The sequence below is a fragment of the Dendrobium catenatum genome, unplaced genomic scaffold (genome assembly GCF_001605985.2).
Source record: "Dendrobium catenatum unplaced genomic scaffold, ASM160598v2 fragScaff_scaffold_1639, whole genome shotgun sequence".
Taxonomy (NCBI): Eukaryota; Viridiplantae; Streptophyta; class Magnoliopsida; order Asparagales; family Orchidaceae; genus Dendrobium; species Dendrobium catenatum.
Genome location: NW_021320101.1, coordinates 320069 through 344078, shown reverse-complemented (window position 1 = coordinate 344078; position 24010 = coordinate 320069). Strand labels below are relative to the sequence as shown.

At 36.8% G+C, this 24010-nt stretch overlaps 1 protein-coding gene across 1 annotated transcript; it reads left to right on the top strand.

Moving 5' to 3' along the window:
- Positions 1-673: 673 nt before the first annotated feature.
- On the top strand, positions 674-23126 carry LOC110110652 (the record flags this gene model as incomplete). Its single annotated transcript, XM_020842247.2, has 5 exons — positions 674-952; positions 5301-5378; positions 5459-5543; positions 17849-17937; positions 22568-23126. Coding segments are annotated over 5 exons (672 nt in total), but the record flags the coding sequence as incomplete, so codon positions are not given.
- Positions 23127-24010: the final 884 nt, after the last annotated feature.

Sequence of the window (24010 nt, the reverse complement as noted above, 5' to 3'; positions counted from 1 at the left end):
ACCAACTTCGTCTCGTTGAGAAATTATTCTGTGCGGAATCCGGTTATAGAGCGGTGTTTGGATGCTTATGTGGAAAGTTAAAAGTCCGCAATATTTATTTGACTTGCGTATTGATTGAGTATTTATTGCGTAAAATGTGCGTATTGATTGAGTATTTTATTGCGTATTTATTGAATATTTGTTGCGTATATGTTGCACATTTTTTGCTTATTTGTTGCAGATTTCTCTTCATCTGTAGTTAGTCCGAAAAGACAAACGGGTCGGGTAAGAAGTCAAATAAATATCCTAACTTTTTACACACGCACGCCATGTGTAATGATTTTACTGGCATCCGAACACAGCTCTATAACCGAATTCCACACAGAATAATTCCTCTTTGGGTTGAGAAGGAAAAAATATCCACGGACGGATTCATTTATAACCCTATCCTCGCGTGAGGAAAATAGTTTAGGAGTTTTCGCGTAACACCGGACGCAGACCCACGAGAAACGAATGCCATGGCTATCGCAGAGGCAAATTATTGCATCAGGTGACCTGACAGAGAGATGCGTTCGGGCTCTCTCTGTCTACAGTAACCTGCGCTTTACTGTAGCAGTGCTACAGTAAAGCGCAGGTTACTGTAGCGAGAGAGAGACCGAACGCATCTCTGCGTTCGGTCACCTGACGCAATAATTTGCCGCAGATCGGTATTCTCGAACGCATCGCGGAACTGGAACGCGCCTTCAACGCCCGACTCGCTCTCTTCGATAATTTCGATCACGGTGCCAATCACAGAGTTGCCGGCCACGGCGATTCCACGGAGTCCCGCCTTTCGGTTATTCTCAGGTCCATGGGCGTCTCAGACTTCACCTTCAGGACTGTTCCCTTAGATTACTATGATAAAACCCTAGAGGAGAGGAAGGAGATTCTCGGCGCTTTCTCCGTTAATCACCTGTGCAAAAGCATCGTTTTGGTGATTATTCATTTTCTCATTGGCATTTCATCGAACGTTTGTTGTGCATTTCTTAGCCATTCCATTAAGCGAGTTTGTTGTTTCCTAATTCTGAGATCGTTTTGATTTTCGCATCAGTGAATCCTGGTAAAGTATGCTGCTGTACTTATACTAAGCGCCGTGATCGTTGAATTTCATTGGAAAGTAATCTCCTGTTCAAATTATATAACGTTAACCTTATACTCATTTACTTGGATGCAAGAGCTCCTTAATTTGTAAGCGATGATTAATTTGGCCGCCATTGTTCTCTATGTAAACTGTAATGCTTTGGCGCACTTTGACCTTTTTATTTTCTTATCTGGCTAGCATAATTTCTGGTAAGTGGTAATTTAACAAGCCGTTCGATTTCCATTTTAGACTTTTAGTTGGTTTAATAGTTAAACATGGGCCTTGTAATGCAAGTAGAGAAAATAGTGCTGAAATATCACCGAAAAATACATCAAATGAAAGACAAATCTTACATCAAAATTTTAAAATTGGGATCATTTAAAGTTCATTTTTCAGTACATTTATAGCCGAAATATGCATCTCAAAGAGAAAAATTGAAGGGCCCAAGACCTTTCTATTCTAACATCACTAAGACATAAGTTGTTTAGAGAATATTGCATGATCAAGAGGAATAAACACTGGTCATCCGATTGAATGTCCTATTTTTTGTTGAAATGAATAAAATGCTCCTCTCAAGAGAACTATACTAGACCTAGCTTCTACACATTTGAGGAGGTAGAGATAAGGCCACAAGAATGATTCCTAAGAATAAAATTCAAAATTTTGTTTGCAAGCAGTCAAGACTAGTGCCGATGCTCGTCATCACCATTGAAGCCGACGCTTGTCATCAACACAACATTGACACTTGTAATCCCTAAGAAGTTTGATGTTTTCCCTCGACATCAATGCAAGTGCTTGTCATTTCCAACAAGGTCGGTGCACATCATTGTCACCAAGGTAGATTCGCGTTGCCACAATTAAGGTTAAGGCGCATCGTTTTGTTGCCACCAAGTAAAACACATGTCGTTGCCTCTAATATCGAGCTGACCATCCCCAACAAATCAAATGCCCATCGTAGCTACTAAGGTCGGCGAATGTTGTCGCTGCCAAGGTCGACACACATTATAGTCATCAAGAATTTTCATGTTGTACACAACAATGTCAAAATTTGTTGTCTCCAAAAGGTAAAATGCCAACCATCGACATTAATGTTGTTGCCAAATATATTGATATACAATATCAAATGTAAGGTTGTCGCTTGTCTTTAACATCAATTCCAATGCCCATCGTCTCCACTAAGGCTAATGCCTATTTTGTTGGTTTTTGATCTTCTCTCTTATAAGGAGAATGACAAACCACCAACAATCATTTGATGATATTGTCAATGCCCTAAATCTCCTATAACTTCCACCATAGATGTAATCTTCTATAGCTCAGGTCTCTACATTGTACAAATGCCTTATCAAATTGTGAGAAGGGACGTTCTTTACAACTCATACACATGAAATCATTTCAACTAACCCAAGCTTCATGATTTTTTTCTTTTTGGTTTTTCCATATAAAAATCATCATCTCTTCTATGAGCAACTCACAACTTATTTATTTCTATGTGTTTAGAATTTTCTTATATTATTAAAAGATGATAAACTCTATGTCCCTCAATCGCCATGAATGTTCCGACACTCAACAAGAGCAATATAAAATTAAAATATTTTAATTAGAGAGAGAGAGAGAGAGAGAGAGAGAGTCAACATTGCTTTATGGCGCAGAATGTTGGCCATTAAAAGAGAAGCATAATATTAAGTTAAGTGTTGCTGAGATGAGGATGCTTAGGTGGATGAGTGGATTTACTCTTAGAGACAGGATACGAAGCAAGCATATCCGTGAAAAGGTTGGAGTAACTCCAATGATGTATAAGATTAGATAGAGTCGCCTTAGATGGTTTGATCATGTAAAACGACGGCCATTCGATGACCCTGTTAGGAGAGTAGATGTATTAGATTTGGCCTATGTTAAGAAAGGTAGAGGTAGACCTAAAAAGACTTGGTTAAAAAATATTAGAAATAACCTTTCTTTATTTAATTTAAATGAGAATTTGACTCTTAACAAGACACAATGGAGAAAAAAGATTCATGTAGCCAACCGCATCTAGTGGGATAAAGTCTTGATGTTGTTGTTGATTCTTATGTAAACTACAACTTATCATGTCAAAATCAGCTGGAGTGGAAAACATGAAAGTTGTAGAGAATTTCATTAGCTTCTAATGACACCAAAATCACCTAGTTCTAATAAGTGATGAGAAAGTTATGTCCATATTATTGAAGCAAATTTGGAATTTCTGAATTTGAATTTTTTTCTCAATTCATATGAAAATTGCAATTTATCGTGCAAAAGTTCTTCGAAGTAGAAAAATGAAACTTGTATAAAATTTTATCAACTTTCCAACGATGTTAAAATTGTGTGCCTTTGATATGCAACAAGAAAGTTACGTCTGAAATAGTAAGAGCATGTCAAAATTTTGAGACATTATAATTTTATTTGATTTTTGATAATTGACATAAATAACTATAAATTAAACTCCTCAAATCCCCTCATGATGATGAACGTGGTATAATTCATGTGATTTAAAATGAGGGTTATGGTGACACAACTAACTAGAGAGCAACGGATTGTTAGAGAACTTAATGTTCTCCTTTCTAACTACTATGTTTGATGTACTAGACTAAAGAGAGCGGACTTATAACATGTAAATTGAGATGAACTGAGGTCTTTAGAAATATGTGCTAGGACATTAGGAATTTAATCAGGGGAATAAGTCATTGAGTTAAACCTAATAGATAGATTAGGATAGGGGTGTAAGTGAGTCGAGTTGGCTCGTAAGCCGGCCCGAACTTGATTTGTTAACGAGCTCACGAGTTTAGCTTATCAAGTTACGAGTATGAACACAAGCTCGAGCTTAGTTAGGCTCGGCTCGTAAGCTTGTCAAACCGCTTGTTTAAATTAAATTATATTTAAAATATAATTTTAAAACGATATAATAAAATATATACTAAATATTTTAAATTATTTTACGAGTCAAGCTCGAGCTTTCTTAACGAGCTTGCGTAAACGAGTCAAGCTCGAGCCTAATAATTTTATAACAAGTCGAGCTCAAGCTCAATAAACGAGCTTGAGCTTGAGCTCAGCAAGAGTTAAATAAGTTTAGCTTGATTAGGCAGATACTCGACTTGTTTACACCCCTAGATTAGGATATCCTTGGTCGACGAAGTAGAGTGTGTACATCTTGGTTCACAAATAGATAAGGATGACTCTAGATGGTAGGTCCAAAACATGGAGAGAGATATCTAAGTCAATTAACAGGAGAATGTCCAAAGTTCAAAGCATGTTGAGCAAAGTGAGATTGGCAAATAGCCCTACCATCTCTACTGGAGACTGAGTGAACTTGGGAGATGTGGAGTAATACAGAGATTGGGCCAAGTCAATGCTAGAACATCGATCTAGTAACCACGAGCTCCAGAAGGTTCCTATTGGGTTTGTATGCCATAATAGAAGAACCAAGAGTGTAAGTAGAAGGTTCCTATTGGGTTTGTATGCCATAATAGAAGAACCAAGAGTGTAAGTGCGAGAGACATTCCCTTAGAAATACCTAAAAGAACAAACATGGTATATGGAACCTAAGTATAAAAAATGCATCACAAAATGATGCCAACAGACTCTACAATGCAATGTGTTAAAATATTTGTATCAATATGATTTCCAGTAATGTAGAGAGCGAAGGTGCCATCTAATTTCCAAAATGGAATGTGAAATTTGGTCTATCAAAGGCTCCTATAATGGTTTATTGCTTTCGGGCACTTTAGTATGCTTAAATCAGCAGCCTTTCCCACCGTTTAGACATAATTTAGCATGAGCAATTGCAGGAATGAACATTAATTTGGCTGGCTTTGAATACAATGTTCTACAAGCAACAATCAGGGTGTAGGACCAAGTATGACTGCAGCATATTGTTCTTACTATATCTGAGTTCTGTAGAATATGATCATGGAAAATTTTCCGGTTGTGGCTACCGCTCAGTATCAGTCTAATCAAATAGCCTTCCACTTCATTCTTTTGTTTGATGACCATTCTAATGAATATCAGTGATTTCCATTAACAATATCAAAAGTGAGCTGTGTTGGAACCATTTTTCATGTCATGTTCTTCACTCCTCACTAACATATCCTGCCATTCGCTTACCAACCTTGTTGTGTTTACAGTATGCTGTTTTCTAATTTCTTTTGTTGAAACTGGTTCAAAAGTCTGGCCTTTTTCTGTATCTCAGGTTAATACTCAAGCTCCAGCTAATGTCATTGACTGCAGTGATCACAACAATTCCAAGTATTACATTGTTGTAATACAGGTACTTCACAAGTCTTCTATATTTCTTTTTGATAGTTGCACTTGCCGCCAAGTCCTTAAATAGTTTTGTTTGTGTTACAGTATGTTGCTCGGTTAAATGCTGAAAACATCAAAAATTTTCTTTATGCACTTAACAACCAGCGGATACCAAAGAAGAGATTCAACTGTGCGTTTACTTTCACATCTCTTTGATAGAACTCAATTTATTGGTTTTTAAGCAGATGCATTCAAATCTTTTGTTTGAATTTTTTTTATAATATGAACTCACAATGTACTGGCATTAATAAGTAGTAACATTGACCAGTTTTCATCATGAAGCAAGGGATTGTTCTTGCGTAAAGTAATTGTTAGTACCATATTCTACAAAAAGAATTCAGGTCTCTACTGGCATCGATCATGATTACTATCATCTTTAGCCTTCTATTCACCATTTTATGCATTTATAAGTTCCAACACCAAGAATTGAATTTTTTTATTAAATTAGCATTTATACAATTAAATTATGTTTGAATCTTATCAAAGAAACCATAAATCTGTTCAATAGAGCACTTTATTGTGTCTGTTCATACTTCTTCTAAATCTGCAGCAGATTGCAAAATGTTTTGTTTAATCTCTGACTCTCTGTAAAGTCCAATATTTCTTTGACCGCTATTCTTTCCCTATTCATGAAATCCATGATTAACTTCCGCATCAGGGATTCCACTTTGGTGCAATATATCGTTTTTGTTATTTTCTAATCTTTTGTAATCGTGAGATCCGGCAACTGATGTTCTGTTAGGTTATTACAAATCCCCAAATATTGCATGGAGTTGTTCAAGCATGGATTAGAAATATCCAAATTATATGAGTTATTTCATTATGTGATTAAGGAAATGATGTAAAACATACATGTGAAGATGAGTTGCTTAAGGAAATTTGCACGCTTAATCTTTCGAGCTAAAAATTATGTTGATTTAAACGCTAAGATAAAACAATAAGGTGATAAAACAAGCTTAGGCTAAACCACATGTATATGAGTTAAGATTGTAAAACAATCAATTAATCTAACATTGCATACATGAATGATTTTCAACGTAAATCCCTAAACTAACAATGAAAATAGTCACTATGAGGCAAATCCCTCTCTCATTTCTTAAGATGCTAGGCTTTAGCGGGGAGGATGACGATGAACTCGAAGAATTAATTAGTTCCACAATTGAGAATGACTAGGAAAATAAGAAATAAGGGAAGAGTTCACCCAAATCTTGGTCTTGGAACTTTGTGACAGCACTTGGAAAGGTCTCCTGGATTGGATTGTCACTTTCTTTGGCTGAATCTTCTCTAGACAGCAGTCTGGATCTTGTTTGGAGAGTTGGGACAATAGCTGGGGGATTCCTGAGCAGCAGGACAGCAGTTTTTGCTGATGAAAACCTTCTGGGCGGCAACTAGAGGGCTCATGGCAGCAATTCAGCTGATCTCCCCTTGCTGGAATGGATGGACAGCAGGCTGTCCTTCCTTAAACAGCAGTTCGAGAGGGTCTTGTTGACAGGAGAGGCTTGGAGAGGTGCAGGAATTTTGGACAGCAACCCTGTTCAGGAAAAATCAGGCTTTCGTGATCAGTTGGAGGAAAGGGAATGGTGTAAGGGATTAAGAGTTCCCTTGCGGTTCTCTCCTCCTTTGGAATTACTTTTGAGATCTAGGGGAGGGAGGTGGGTGGGTAGAGAGAGGGGAGTTGGGAGCATGCCGGCAGCATTAGGAGGGAGGGAGGAAACAATGAAGGTTTTGGATTGCTTGCCGAATCAGTAACTTTCAATTAGGAATAGATTAAATCAATCCCAATCCCAATTTGAATTTTAAATTGGGCTTAATTTGGGAACTTGAATGGTGATTGATTAGGCAAGCATTAATGATAAATAAGGAGGGGTGGGCCGCCCTAGAGAGGGGGGGATTTGTGTCCGCATTCAGGGGCTGTTTGGTTGTCTGCAAAGTAAACGAAGTGTAAAGTAAATGCAGTGTAAATTAAATATAGTGCATTCCAAATACTTTGAGGCTGTTTGGTTATCTGCAAAGTAAACGCAGGAGAACTGTTTCCCTTGTTTGGTTAGATATATCCAAAGCAAAGTAAAAGCAGTGCATTTGTAATATTTTTTTTGTCATTATAACTAATGTATTTATAAAAGCAGTTATATTTTTTTTTGAAATTATATGATATTATATTCTACTGTGTATTAATTTAGCAATATGCTGCAATAGACGTAAATATATTTGTAATTGAGAGAAATTTTAATTTTAATTTTGTGAAAATATAAATTTTTAATTTTAGGGATTACAATTTTTTCAAAAAAAAAAAAAGAGGAACCACATTTTTTATATTCTTTTTTAAGGAGGTGATGTCACAAGTTCTAGATATTTACCTTTTATATATAATTGGATCAGGAAACTCTCATAACCAGTTCGTTCTGTGCCCGTAAGATTCCTAAACAGAGCTAAGTATCTCTGCTTCTTAATTCCCTAATAAGAAAAGCATACAAGATGGATTGGGTGAGAGGCTCCGCTATCGGTCGAGGAAGCTCCAGTGTCGTCCACCTCGCATTTCACTGCCGGAGCTACCCGGCTCCAACCATACATGCCGTCAAATCTGCCCCACTCTCCTTTGCCTCCCTTCTTCAGTGCGAAGAGGCCATACCTCATAAGAGATCCCCTATTTGAACAAAACATATCTTCATCAACTTGAAACTCAGAAAGTATATGGAGTTCATGAAGTTCTGATGGGATATTGTTAGACCGGTCCACTGGACCGGTCCAGCCGGTCCAGGCGGGACCGGTTCACGCCCGAATATCGCGAAACAGGCGATTTGTTCGCCTGGGCGGAGGCCGCGCGCACCGCACGCCTTGCGGGAGCCGAATAGGAAGCTTTTTTGGGGAAATTAAGAGGGGAATTTGAATGTAGGGACTGTTTAGGGATTTCCTTTTGATTTGTATGCATTAAGTAGTAGATTTTCCTAGGGTTTGGTCATCTTGAATTTGGCTGAAATTTGAGATCTCTTAGATTTAGGTTTCTTTGGGCTCTAGCGGCGTCTAGAGATTTGGGAGAGATCGATCCTCCTCTCGAATTGAGGATCAATTGTATCTTGCTCTTTTATTCATCGTTTAAGTGGAATACAAGTCTTTTCTTGAGTTTTCTCTCGTATTTTCCCGAACAAGTGCTGTTTTTCTGCTGTAAACAGCAGAAATCTGCTGTTTTCCTGCGTGGACAGCCAGTTGGCTGTTGTTGGTTCGCAGATTTTGGATAGGTTGCTTGTGAATACAAGCACTTCCTATCAGATATCAAAACCGTTATTTCCAAGTCTGGCGTTTGGTAAGTCAAGTATTATTGCTGGTTAGCCAGTAAGAATAGATGACAAAGACTCTAGCAACCATATTTCTCTTCACACACAAACTCCCATTTCCATTTTGCTTCTGATTTTTTCCTTCAATTATTCAAAATAATGCATAAGACTCAATATAACATTTGAATTCACTAGAAAAATGCCAGATGTAGCTCCAAAAATTAAGGGCTTCGAGCTCATAAGTTCATTTTATCAGCCGAAATACTGGGATAAGACTAAAACAATGCCGGCGAGTCATCACCATAGAATCATTGTTTCTTTACCAATAAAAGAGTTAACAGTAAAGATGCAAACATTCTTGAGGTTTAACTTTAGATATGTATGAACATTACAATCAAACGATAAATTAGAGATGCTTACAGTAACTTCAAATAAATGAGTTATCTGAACTCTAATGTGAAGCTTCCTTCAAGACAAAGATCTCTCAAATTCCTGTGGCAGAAATAAAAGATAATAGTAAGAGAAGAGCATAAAATTATAGCTCAAAGGAGAATTGGTTTCGAACAAAAGTAGATGCACATATTGTTGACCTCGTTTTTATTTTCTTTTTATTTTATTTTTCTTTGCCCTCGACCATGTTTGATCAGTTCAATTGAGTCACGATGAGTTAGATCCAAGCCGAATCAGTGCTAATCTGAACTTAATTTAGCTAAATTTGCATTAATTAAATTATATTAAGTTCAAATTGGCCCGAATCGAGTCGAATCTGACTCGATTGCACTCAATCAAATATGATCAATTCATGTCGGTCACTTCGAGCATGATTTTTATTTTTGATTGATGCTGATTTTGGGTTCATCTTTATATGATTAAATCCATTGAGTCTGCTCGAACCCAAACTGACTCGAATTGAGTCGAATTTGGACTCGAGTCTAACCCGGTCTTAGCCAAGTTTGATTTGATTCAGCCTAATATAATTCCACTAATGTTCATTTGACTTTATTAGCAATTTGAATTGATTTTCTAAATTCGGAAACGCAATCGACGGTATCGATTTGCCTTGAAACCCAAAACCTGCCGTCGCTGCAGTGCCTCAGTCCCTCGGTCGCGTGATTTACTCGTTTTGGAGGAGATGCAGAGGTCGGGAGAGTGATCGAAAATGCCCAGTCCCCTTCCCAGCTTCTCTTCGCGCGAAATCGAGCCGAAGCTCTTTGGACTTGAATGAAGAAAAGATCCCGCCTCGATTTTCGTTTTTTTAATGGGCATTGGCTCCCTCTCTCGGTTGTCAAGACCGGCGCCCTCTCTCTCTCTCTCTCTCGTTTTTTTGGTCTTGCCCGAAGAAGCCCTAGACAAAAGCTTGGCTCCCCGGCTCCCTCTCTCTCTCATTTTGGAGCCGGACTCGACGCCTCCTGATGAGGACATCGAAGATCAACGGCTACGATCTTGAGTTATTTATTTATATGTACTAGTTTATTTCATATTATTTTTTTTTCCTTTATACCCTTACGGGTGGTCATGTATTATTGTAGCCCGAAGGGCACTTTAGTCTTTTATTTCTTTTGTTTTCATGAGGCCTATTTATAGGCTAGTTGTTTTGTATTTTGGGATGATGATTGATAAATGAAAATTTCTACTTTTGATCTCTTTGTGAGTTCATTCTTCCAAGATCTCTTAGTGAGTTCGTCGGAAGAACTAGATCTCTTTGTGAGTTCTAGCGTTCGTCCAAGTTAATTGTGTGGAAATCCGGATTGAAGAATAATAAGGTTAGTGAATTCGTAGTCGCTCGAATCCCTTGAACTTTCCCTCTCTTCCTCCCCTTGCAATTGCCGCCGCCCAGCCCTGAGCCGCCCAAGCCGCCGGCGAATTGGTTGCCACATCCCGCTGGCTGGCCACCCCACGCCGTGACCCACCCCTTGCCCTTCCTCTAGTCGCCGACCGCCCCTTCCATGGAGTTTCAAATTTTGAAATTTCATATTGTCATGAGCCATTAATTGTTTCATAATTTTGCTCCTTAATTTATGTCATCTGAACCCTCCTCTCCCAAATTGCTGGCTGCTCTCCTCCAGCCCACTGTCCACCAATTTCTTAAAATTTCCTGCTGTCCCGCATCTTTGGAGAGACGCTCAAGGACCAAAACTGCTGGTCACGCCTCCATAGTGGGTGTCCGAACACCCCTAGCTGCTGTTCACAATACCACTTCTTCCTACTGTCATGCCGTCCAGAAGGTTTCCACACCCACTGCCTCAAGTTCCTGGACGTGTTACCCTGCTGCCCTGAAATTCCTGCCAAGGAAATTCAGTAGTTTCCTTGCTAAGAATCCTCCGGTCAACATTTTTCAGCAAATAATTTGCTGTCCTGCATCCTGGAACATCGCTAATCGCTGTCCAGAAGTTCCAGGCGTTCCACAGCAGCTGTCCAAGGTCTTATTAAGCCCATTAGGTGGCAGCCCAGAATTGCTTTAAATGCTCAGAGCTGCTGTCCAGCTATTTCCGTAAGCTCTTATTGCTGTCCCGCCACCTAGGAGCTCCAGATTGCTATCCAGCAACATCATGAAGGTTCGTGGTTGCTGTCCACTTCATTCCCAGCTTTCAAACAACCTTGCCGGAGTGCGTATCTCTCTTGTCTTTGGGTAAATTCGACACCCGACTCTATATCTTCATAGTTGCATCCTTGAATGTGAATTTATTATCTTCATGAAGATCATATTAATGCTTCTCCACTAAAACCGGGTTAGAGATACCCGACACTCCCTCCCTCTCTCCCTCTCGGTTCGAAGGCCCCTCTCCATTCGCGAGCTAGGCGACGGAATCCCTAGCTCCTTCGGTCTCTCCCTCGGTTTCGCACTTCAGGACCGATGCCGCACAACCGAATCGGACCCGACGCCGCCTGGATCTACCCAAACTCCTCTTCTTTGCAAGATGAGTATTTCTCCCTTCTTCTCCTTCTTCTTCTTTTTCTTCCTTTCCTTTTTCTTCTTCTACTTGCTTCCATTTCTTTCATGATAAGTGAATGAAAAGAGTAAGGATGTTTAAATCTTTTGCAAAACCTGGAGAATAAGATTCCATTATCTATGTGTATGCATATGTATCTTCTTTATCTTCTTGTTGAGGTGATCGTTGCATTGAGCTTGAGAGTTTTCTTTTAGATTATTTAGAAGATGTCAATCAATTAGGTGTGTAAATCATGGACTTTATAATGACTTATTTTGTGAGAGCTTGTAAACGTTGCACACTAAGTGTTTGGTGAAATGCCACTAGAAAAATAATACTTAATTTCGTTAGGAAATTTAGATTGGTATCATAAAAGCTTAATCTTATGTCTTGATTTGGTAAAGATGTAGTATGAAGTGGTACTTTGTGCTAATGTGTAATACCATGCCTTCATTGCTCATCGCTTCATTCTAAGACTTTTAGTAGGATTATATTTCAAATATTGTATTGAATGATCTTTTCTCTGTTAACAAACTTTTTATTGTAAGTAGAGCTTAGCATGAAATGTGTAGCAAGTGGGTAACACCATTCTATGTTGTTTGCATGTATTGGTGGGATGCGATATCATGAATACATTTGATGTTATGCTATGTGAGGTTTGAATAAAAGAAGAGAAAGTTTGTTTGCATCGTTTGGGTGAAGATTATATTCTCCTCATTATTCTTTCTAAAAGGATTAAAGTTATGGCTTGGTGATTATTTGCACTGAGATGTTGAAGTTTCTAAATTATTCTATGGAGATTTGTTTGGAGTATTATATTCTAAAGAGCAATAGCATTTAAGTTCCTTAAAAAAAAATCTGAAACTTGATATTCCCTTAGTTTTCTTTTCTATATGTATACACATGTATTTTCTTATCGAATTGGTTATTACACGAATTATGAAAGGTTTTGTGTTGATTACTTTTATGATTTCAATCAAATAGGTGGTAAAATCATGATTTTCATATAAGTTTGTTTTATGTGGTTTTGCAAACGTTGCATATCAAAAATTTGATGAAATGTCTCAAAGAGGCCTTACTTGAAATGAAAGAGTTTGAATGCAAGTTTACACTTCTATGTTAACAGAAAGTTTTGTTATTCTTATTGGTGACATGAAGGATAAATAATATGTGGATTTGGAAGGACATTTAGTTGGTAGATTTGATTATCTCATTCTTACTTTACTTTAGTAATGCAATATTGAAGATGAATTGATCCTTGCCTAATGATCCATTTGTGATATGATTAGATGCCTTCATGCTATCATTTTATTTTAAAAAATAAAAAAGTGGAGTTTTTCATGCTTCTATATTGGTGGAAATTGCATGGCTATGACAAGAATCTTCTTAAAGCCTCTTGTGAATACTTGATTTGTCTTCAAACTTTGTTGAAGAAACTACAAAAGTGATTTTATGTAGAAAGGTTGTTTCGTGATGAAGTGTTGGATAGGTAATCATGTGTTCTGTGTTTGAATCAATGTTGCAACGTGATGTTGGCTTGCCTCTTATAAACTTTGGAAGGAATGAAATGGATTTGGGCTAAGAGATGATTTCTTTCCTTGAATATATGTTTTACTATGATAGCTCTGGTGGAAGTATAAGAAGTTATTTGACATATGTTTGGCAGTTGTAATTGTAGCTGTCAATTGCATCTTCTTTATGCCTTACCAATTAAAAGTTCGTTGGATAAAAATTTGATATCATTTGCAAAGTTTTTTTTATCTTCAGTTGTAATCCATTGTAAAAAAATGAATACAAAGTGGTTTGTGATGTTTAATGGAATGGTTGTGAGAGAAATGTGTGTCATGGAGCATGAAATATGTTGGAGATAAGGGGTTTTATTTGGATGACGACTGTTTTGCGGAACCAGGCGAAGCGATGATGCAGGAACGTCAGCGCGATCGCAGGAATGGACAAGAGAGCAAGGAAGAAGGGAGAATATAGGTCAGCATCGCGCAACAGCCGCAAAGAATTTCTAACCCGCTCGATTTGAGCGGGTTTCAAAGTCGCACGAACTGCCTCCCCTAATACTCTGCTATTGCTTCGGAGGTATTCCTTTCGTTCCACTCAAAATTAACCAAACAACCAAATTTAATAAATACCTGTAATTACTTTACTTTACCCTCCTAATTCAGGCAACCAAACAGCCCCTCCATAAATGTGGACCAAGGCATTAATTTGTGATTGAAGAATAAATTTGATATTTATTCTCAGATTAAGGTGATTGGGGAATTATTTCCTAAAGGAATTAGATTCATTTAAAAAGTTTTTGAAACTTAAATTATGTCGAATTTGAATTCAAATTCTTTCCTAAATAACAAGAAGCCAAATATGGAAGGTAATAATGAGGGATTTAATTTGGGGATCCAAGGGGATGAAGGAGTGGCCGACGGTTGGATCTTGGGTTGGGATGGGTTAGGTGGTGGTGGTGGTGGGTGGGGGGGGGGAGGAGAAGGGGGAAAGAAGAAGATACGGAAAAGAGAACCACGAATCCGGACGCTTCCAAGATTGGTGGGTATTGCGTTGCGTTGCCCTTCACCAAGGGACTTTCTCAAAGCTCTTTCCAAGAACTCTCAAACTCTCACAATAGTAAAACGCAAAATTTTTCATAATAATCTTCATTCTACAATACAAGAGAGTTAGTTTATAAATAGGCCTCTTGAAAAGAAAAATAGCAAAGACTAAAACGCCATTCGGGCTACAACACTACATGACCACTCCTAAGGGTAAAATGAGAAAAATAATAATATAAAATAAACTAGTACATAAGACATAAAAATAAAATAAAATAAAATAAGCTCTAGATCGTAGTCATTGATCTTCCGATGTCCTCATAAGGAAATCTTGTGTTGTATGATCAAACGAAATTCTGCCCGAACCAACCGAATTTCAAATACATTGCAAATGAATGAGATAAGAAATTTAAAAAAAAAATTAAAATTTTATTCTGCATGTGCTTTTCTTCCAACCAAACACAGTGAATTAAAAAAATACTTGTATTTAGTTTACTTCACAATAGTATTACTTGCAATCAAAAAATCCTTAAGTATATTAAAATTCTTCTTCTTTTGGTGAAAATCAAACTCTACGAGAATAAGAATCAAAATGATAATACAATGATCTATTTAATTTAATAAAACTAACAAAAATTTTCAGCCCTAAAAAATCTACAAGTTAATGAATCTTGTAGGCTTAGCCTACACTAGTCATGACACCTAATGCTACAAGAATATGTGATGATGTTACCACATGGTCAATGGCGGAGGTAGAAATTATTTCTAATGGGGGCACAAATTAAGTTTTTTTTTTTTTTATTTCTTTTTATTTTTTTTGTTGTTGATACTAAGATTATTAATATTATTAGTGTTTATGCTCATCAAGTAGGTTTGGATATGTGTTCAAAATTAAAATTTTGGAATGACTTAGAATAATTAATATAAAAGATACCTTTTGAAGGAGTTTTTATTGAAGAAGATTTAAATAGACATGTTGGTAGATAAATGGAATGATGTATTATTTTAAAAGCATTTATGGTAGTTATGAGTTTCGAGCGACTAATAAAGGTGGTAAGGTCATACTAGTTTTTTCTTTAGTTTATAATTTTGTAATTGCTAATACATTATTTAGGAAAAGAGATGAGCATCTTATAATTTATAAAAATGGATAGTAAAACTAAGATTGATTATTTTTCTTATAAGAAAAATAGATTATTTAGATTTCAAATATTGTAAAGTTATTATGAGTGAAAGTTTATATATCCAACATCACTTATTAGTTTTGGACTTTAAGATAAAGTGAAAGAATATAAAAAATAAAATAATTGGTTGTTTTAGGATTAGATGGGAGTATTTTAAAAATATTAATAAAAATATTTTTTAGAGTAAAATTTTAGAGCTTATGATTTTGTAAAAAAGTAATATATGATGCAAATATTTTAGTTTTTAATGATTTATATAATAGATTATGTACTAAGGAGAGCAAAAGATATATGTATAAGTTGGGTCAAATAAAGAGATATGAGTAGTAAAGATTTAGCTCAAGTGAAGTGCATATAGGATGAATATCAAAAAGTATTTTTATTAGAAGAGGATATTCAATAAAGGTGGATGATATATTTTGCTAAACTTTTCAACGAAGATGTGAGAATACGATTGACTTTAGTGATCTTATAATCCTAAATGAAAATAAAGTTTTTTATTTTTATTGACGTATTAGTAAAATCAAAGTTAGAGAAGCTTTAAAGTAAATGAAGGGTGGAAAAGCTGTTGGACCTAATGATATCCCAATAGAGGTGTGGAAATGCTTAGGAGAATAAGGAATTTTTTTGCTTACTAAACTTTTTAATATTATTTTGAAGACTAAAAAGATGTCAGATGAGTGGAGAATGAGTGCGCTCATTCATATTTTTAAAAATAAAGGCAATGCATATGATTGTGCGAATTATAGAGGAATTAAGTTAATGTGTCATACTTTAAAACTACGGGAGAGAGTTATGGAGCATAGATTACGACGTGATACTAATGTTTCTCAAAATCAATTTGTATCATGTTGGGTAGGTCTATGATGGAGGTTATACATTTATTGAGAGGTTTGATGGAGAAGTATAGATAGAATAAGTAGGATCTACATATGATGTTTATTGATTTTGAGAAAGCATATGATAAGGTTCCAAGAGAAGTACTAGAAAAGAAAGGGGTTAATAATGCTTATGTTCAAGTCAATATGATATGTATGTAGGAGCTATTATTTGTGTTCAAACACAAGATGGTTTAACTAAGTATTTTTCCTATTTTTATTGGATTACATCAAGGATCAACCTTAAGCCCATATCTTTTTCCTTTAGTCATGGATGTTCTCACTAGACATTCGCAAGAGGTTGTACCCTGGTATATGCTTTTTGCTGATGATATTCTTCTCGTTGATAAGACTAGAGAGGGAGTTGAAGGTAACTTGAATTATGAAGGTCAACCTTAGAGTCTAAAGGCTTTTGTTTGAGTAGATATAAAATTGAATATATTGAATATAATTTTAATAATAGTTCTAGTGAGGGGATTGTAACTTCAGGTGATCAAGTCATTAATAAGAGTACACGTTTTAGATATCTTAGGTCTATTGTTCAGAGTGATGGTGAAATAGATGGGGATATTATTAGTAGAATTCGAGTTGGATGGTTGAAGTGGAGGAATACATCGGGCTTATTGTGTTATAAAAAAGTCCCCCTCAAACTTAAGGGAAAATTCTATAAGATGGTGGTAGACCTACAATGTTTTATGGTGCAGAATGTTGGCCATTAAAATAGAAACATAATATTAAGTTAAGTGTTACAAAGATGAGGATACTTAAGTGGATGAGTGGCTACTCCTAGAGACAAGATACGAAATTAACATATACATGAAAAGGTTGGAGTAGCTTCAGTGGAAGATAAGATTAGAGAGAGTCGCCTTATATGGTTTGGTCCCATAAAACGGCGGTCTTTCGATGACCCCGTTGGAAAAGTAGATGTATTAGATTTGACTAATGTTAAGAAGGGTAGAGGTAGACCTAAAAAGACTTGGTTAGAAAATATTAGAAATGACCTTTCTTTATTAGATTTAAATGAGAATTTAACTTTTAACTGGGCACAATGGAGAAAATGGATTCATGTAGCCGACCATACATAGTGGGATAAAGACTTGATGTTGTTGGTGTTGTTTTAAGAATTAATCCTTAAAAAGGTAGCATAACTTATTTAGAAAATATCTGCCTAGGTTTGCACCATGTTAAACCCAATTGCCTTCCAATTGAAACAGATAATGTGCAATATGCTGAGAGATATACAGTAAAACATTGCGTTTAATAGCCAAATCAGAGTTTTTTTTGTATTAAACTAAACTTTGAAGCAATTTATTTTTTCGGCATAACTTTGGTCCAAGTTATCTATATATTTTAATTTTTTTTAAACACGTAAATTTATGCAATCTTGAACTCGAGAAGAATTTTAACTGTGTTATTTATCTCAATTTTTTTTATCTTTTAAACAGACGATCTTTTAGTCCTCAGTTTAAAACTTTTGGTTAGTCCATATTAATCGTTTAGAATGAAGTATTGAACTTCTGCATTGTAGTAATTTGGTTAGCCGTTGTAGTGTGATTGAGATTTATTTTATTAAGTGTGCTCTTTTCATGTATCTCTCGTGAACTTTTTGCTTGATTCAGTGAGACTTGCACCTGAAGAGGAGTCGCTAAAGCTTACTGGGTTTGTGCATAATGCAGTAACATGTGTCGGCATGAAAACAGAAATTCCGGTAATTCAAACTCTTCATATTCCTACATGACATAAAGACGCATTTTTCATTGAATTTCGACCTTGTTAAGCTTAAGTAGCTATTAGGATGTTGCTATGGCCATTTTTATTGACATGCAAACCCCTCAACTCATACTACAAAGTCAAAATCATCATCAAAAAGTTTATTTTCACGTGAATTTTTCTTTTGCATTGTGGAATAACGACCTTTTTCAAGTGTTTGAATAACCGAAAAATAAGGGGGTTTTATACAACGTCTATTTAAAAAAAAAAAATATTGCAATCTGAATGGTATTAATCATTGTCACAGGTGTGTCGTTTAGCCTGCCTTTTGTTAGTAATTGGATGCAAATTCAGCAAAAACCAGTGAACGGCACAATAATATTTGTAAGAGAAATACACCAAAACTCAAATTGATGAAATAAAATAATAAGATATAATTGGATCTTCAATTGGAGAGGAAGATCCGGCTCTCCCAAGTCTCTAGACGTAGCTAGAGCCCATACAAGAAAACAAAAACAGGAAACTACAGAGAGAGAAAAAAAAAACAGATCCCCCCTAACCGATCTATCAATACTGCCCTCCCAAATAACTGCCTTGTCCTCAAGGTGGAAAGAGGAAAACTGATGCTTCACCCTCTCGTATGGTTCTCAAGTAGCATCATAGTCAAGTAAGTTCTTACATTTCATCAACGCTTCCTTGGACTCCCCTCCCTTACAAACCCCTTTAAGAAGTGGTTCCAAAACCACCTCCACATATTGTGTCAACATCCCTGGTAATTATGAACTAGCTGCATGATCCTCCACAGCTCTCCTCAATTGTGATACGTGGAACACTAGGTGTATAAAAGTAGTAAGGGGTAACTTCAAGCGATAAATCACTGCTTCAACCCTCCCCAAAATTTTACAAAAGTCCAAAGTAACTCGGGAATAGCTTCTCATTTCTTCTATTGGCTATTGTTCTTTATCTGTAGGGTCGCAGCTTTTAAAATACCCCATCTACAACAACGAATTGGATGTCCTTCCTGTGTCCATCCACCTGCTTCTTTATAATTTGCTAAAAATCTTATGGAGAATACTTAGGAAAACAATTAGAGAACTTCTTCCTTTTAGTAAAACATAAACATCCACATATAAAACTAAAAGTAGAAACAAGTTCTAGAAAGCAGCTTACAAAATCTGTAAACATAAATAAATGATAACAAGGATGCCTTGTCCAGGTGTATGGGGGAGCTGCAGACAGTGGCAGTATCGGTTCCTTTGATGCTGGACTGGGAGGCCATTAGGAAGGAGAGTGCTAGGGATGAGGAGTTGGGAAAGATCAGGACAGATTTATTGAGGGAAGGGGGTAGCCACCCAAGGTACTCATCGGAGGGGGACAAATTACTATATCAGGGGTTGTGATTCCCCGGACCTCAATCCACATACCAAACTTATTCCAGGAGTTTCATGGAAGCACTGTTGGGGGCCATTCAAGGGGTGCAGAAGACATACAAGAGGTTTGCTTCGTAGTTTTACTGTAAGGGGATGCATAGAGATGTAGAGGAGATGGTGGCCAGGTGTGAGATCTGTTAGAGGAACGAATACCTGACTATGTCGCCAAGAGGACTACTACAGTCGTTGGCTTTATCGGGACGAGTATGGGAGGAGATATCCATGGACTTCATATATCGGCTGCCCCGTTTAAGGGGTTTCATGGTGATTCTAGTGGTGGTGGACAGGTTAAGCAAGTATGCTCATTTCATTCCCCTCTGACAGCCATATACCGCGGTGGCAGTGGCTTCAACTTTCATCAGATAGGTTGTCATATTACATGGAGTGCCAGAGGCGATGGTATCAGATAGAGATAATTAAGGTGTTCCTCAGCCATTTTTGGAGGGAGTTGTTCATATTACATGGGACAGTTCTGAAGAGGAGCACCGTCTAACACCCACAGACGGATGGACAAGCATAAGCTTAGAGACCTACCTGAGATGCTTTGTGTCGGAGACACCCAAGCTGTGGGCCAAGTGACTATCATGGGCTGAGTATTGGTACAACACCTCTTATCATTCTGCTTCTCAGATGACCCCATTCAAGATGTTGGATATAAGAGATCCACCTCATTTGGTGCACTTTGGGAGTAGTAATACTCTAGTTTCTTCAGTAGAATACTTGGAAGGGAGGGACAGAGTGCTAGAAGAGTTAAAGAGGCATCTGTTGCGAGCCTAACAGAATATGAAGAAACAAGCTGATGGGTATAGGAAGGACGTCTAGTTCGACGTGGGGGCTAGGGTGTTCTTGAAGCTCCGACCATACAGGCAGAAGACAATCACCAATAGGAGGAATGAGAAGCTTGCCCCAAGATACTTTGAACCTTATGAGGTATTGGAGAAAATTGGAGCTATAGCATACCGCTTGAAATCACCACCAACGGCGACTAAACATCCGATTTTTCATGTATCCTAGTTGAGAAGGGCCATTGGAGATTATATAGTCAGCCCGGAGTTATCGGTGACACTGAGGATTTCGAGGTGATTCTGGAACCCTTAGAGTTAAAGGGGGTTTGCCAGAAAGAAGATGAAGCTAAAGAAGTGCTAATCAAGTGGAAAAATCTTCCGGACTACGATGCCACGTGGGAATCCTATGAGAGGGTGAAACATCAGTTTCCCAATTTCTACCTTGAGGACAAGGCAGTTCTTTAGGAAGTGGGCATTGTTACGGTTCTGGCCAAACCGGCCCAGGAGGGGCTGGTGCAGACTTATAGGAGGCGAGCTAAGCCGCCTCCTTTGGTTCCCACCACCTAAGCAAGTGGGCCCCCCTTCTTGGGCTGCAATTTGTGAGAGAGAGAGAGAGAGAGAGAGAGAGAGAGAGAGAGAGAGAGAGAGAGAGGGCGGTTTAAGTATGAGGACAATTTGAATTTGTTTTATATTGGGAGGGAGGGTATTTAAAAGCATGAGAAGCTAGGGTTAGGGTTTTATGCTTTGATATGTTTTCTCTTGTAGTTCCTTGGCATCTTGGGCTCTAAATTCCTTGTCTAGAGATTGGGAGAGAATGATCCTCCTCTCGAATTGGGGATCACTTGTATCTTGCTTTGGGTTTGTTTGGTTTTGATTCCCTTATTGCAATCCATCATTTTGGGGCTGATTTCACCCAGATTTTTGCATTATTTTCGCTGTTTTCACCAATTCGTGATAGGTTTGCTTGCAAACTTGCGAACTCAAGTATTTCCTATCACCCTCTTCATGGAATTTAAGGTCTGCATGCCTTACAAATTACTATACCATATGGACCATGAAATTTTCAAATGAGAATTTTTGTATGGCATGATGGATCTGCATATCCTGAGAATTTATTTGGCACAATTCTTGAAGATGCATTCCTTTCATGTTCGAATCCCAATTGACACAATTGCTGAGGTTGATCTTTGTGGTATTTACATAGATTAAGGCACGTCCAGATTTGTGAATCCCAAGTACAACTCGGCCATCTAACCAATCAATCAAATAAAGTAATATTCTAGGTATCCAGTTCCCATGCTATGCTTCTTCAAAATGGTGCTATACATGATACTGTAATAAACATCAAAATATTGAGTCAAAATCTTAGCTTTATCTTCAGTAAATCCTTCACTATCATGTCCCTCTCCCTCTAATATGGTCATTCATTAATCTATTCTTTGTAGTTCCAGCACACATTCATCATAACGGTCTCATCTTTGCTATGCTCAACTTGACTTATAGTGAGTTTTCTGTTGTCCAATACTCGAAACCAAAAGTTGACCGAAAAGTTTTTTATGGTGAGGACACCATAAGAGAAGGTTTACTGCTACAGACTCTATTCCAAGGAGACCCCTCTAATCAATATTTAAACTATTCTCTAAAACATTTCAATCGCATAGGAGTCGTATAAATTCTAACAAAAATAGAAAGTGATCAGGATTTGTTATTGCAATTGGTCACAAATACAAATGATGAAAGATACAGGACTCAACACCAAAACATGTTCGGTGAACTCCCTTCAGCAGTGGATTAATTGGGATTATAAGCAAGAAAGTGTTGATTGTATGGAAAAAATAGGAGATGAGAGGAAAGGGTAAGAGATATCCGCACTGACAACTAGTGCAATTGATATTGAGTTCAATTATCAATGCATCCTCGAGTGATCTCTCTGAGGTTCCGATAACATGGGCGTTATAATAGCTACCTTTATGGCCTTACTTTTATTTTTGTTTATTTTTTTATTAATTTAAACCACATAATCTGAGTATTAAAATAAGGATGTGGAGGGGCAGGCTAGTTCATCGTATTGGGTAATTTAATGGGTCTAGCTCGAGCATGTTTAGCTACTTCCTTAAAGCGCCCCACCTATGGGTACCCCTTTGCTTGGACTTTTACAACTTATAAGGTCTAATTGCAACTTTATGTAATTCACCTTTTGCTTTCCATATTCTCTTATTGCCTAACACTCTAAAGACACTTCTTTACAAATATTGTTTGAATCACATTATCTTTTGTTAATTTTAAACGATGATCATAAACTTCTATCCTTTATACTTTAATGAGTTTGATTAAAGAAAATAATTATTCTTATTTCATATTTCAGCTAATATGATTTTGATTTGATTAGCTTATGTTATTTGGTTTGTTTCAGGTTATATTGGATGAAGCAATTGCTAAGTTGCAGCCTGATTTCTTCTGGTTAGGTGGAGGTGAAGTGGATCTGAAGCTTGGGATTAATACTTCTGAATTCATAAGTGCCATCAAACCATTTTTGGTGAGCTGTAGCTCGTGATGCTTATTTAACCTTCCCAAAAAAAAATGGAATTAAACAGGAGAAACAGTTGACCACTTGATTTATACAATCTCAACAATATGATTACACCTATAATCACCCTCGTCAATGTGCATTTAAGAGTTTAGGATGGGTATGTTTGTCTTTATTGGAGCAACCTGTCCTTTATCACTATTTCTAACCTTATTGTATTCTTGTGGGCTCCAATTTGCTTAAGTTTTTATAGTTATAATGAGATTACAGGGGGACAATCTTGAAATAGTCGCTGCTATGCCTCCTTGATAAACTTCGAATATGTAAGTCCATCATGACAATGTTATTGTTAAATGTGCCCTGGTCACTTTTTAAAGCTTCAATAGAAATATTGTATAATAAATATTTGTGGCACATGAATCCATATGTTAACTTCCACAACCAATGCATGATACAAATTTTTTCCTAACTTGTTCCAAATTCTTTACTTCATAGGGAAGTGATCCATTTGGTTCCAAGTAAAACATCGCCCTAAAAGACTAGCTGAATTATGTTTCCACCGGTAAGTACCATGTGCTTTTTTTTTTCATTCTTGGAATTATGTTTGACTATTACTTAAAATCTGCTTTAGGTGAATTTATTATTCAGTTAAACTTTACTATCAGACTTTCCTATGAAACAAAATGAGAATAGAAAAAAAAGAAGAGTTAGAATATTCTTATTAAATTTTATTCAAGATGAAATTTTAAATTATTTAAGGGAAATTTCTATAAGGTGATGGTGAGACCTGCAATGCTTTATGGTGCCGAATGTTGGCCATTAAAATAGAAGCATAATACTAAGTAAAGTGTTGCAGAGATGAGGATGCTTAGGTGGATGAGTGGCTTTACCCTTAGAGATAGATAGGATATGAAATGAGCATATACGTGAAAAGGTTGGAATAGCGCCAGTGGAAGATAAGATTAAAGAGAGTCGTCTTTAGATGGTTTGGTCACATAAAACGACAGCCTTCTGATGACACAATTAGGAAAGTAGATGTATTAGATTTAACTTATTTTAATAAAGCTAGCCATAGACCTAAAAAGACTTGGTTAGAAAATATTGGAAATGATCTTTCTTTGTTAGATTTAAACGAGAATTTCACTTTTATTAGGACAGAACGGAGAAAAAGATTCATGTAGCCCATCTCATGTAGTGGGATAAACGCTTGATGTTGTTGTTGTTGTATGAAATTTAAAATTATTATATTTGTTTTGTGATGAATCCATTATATGATTAATTCTTATATTAGATTTTTTTTCTGTAATTTAATGCAAAACAATTACTTTT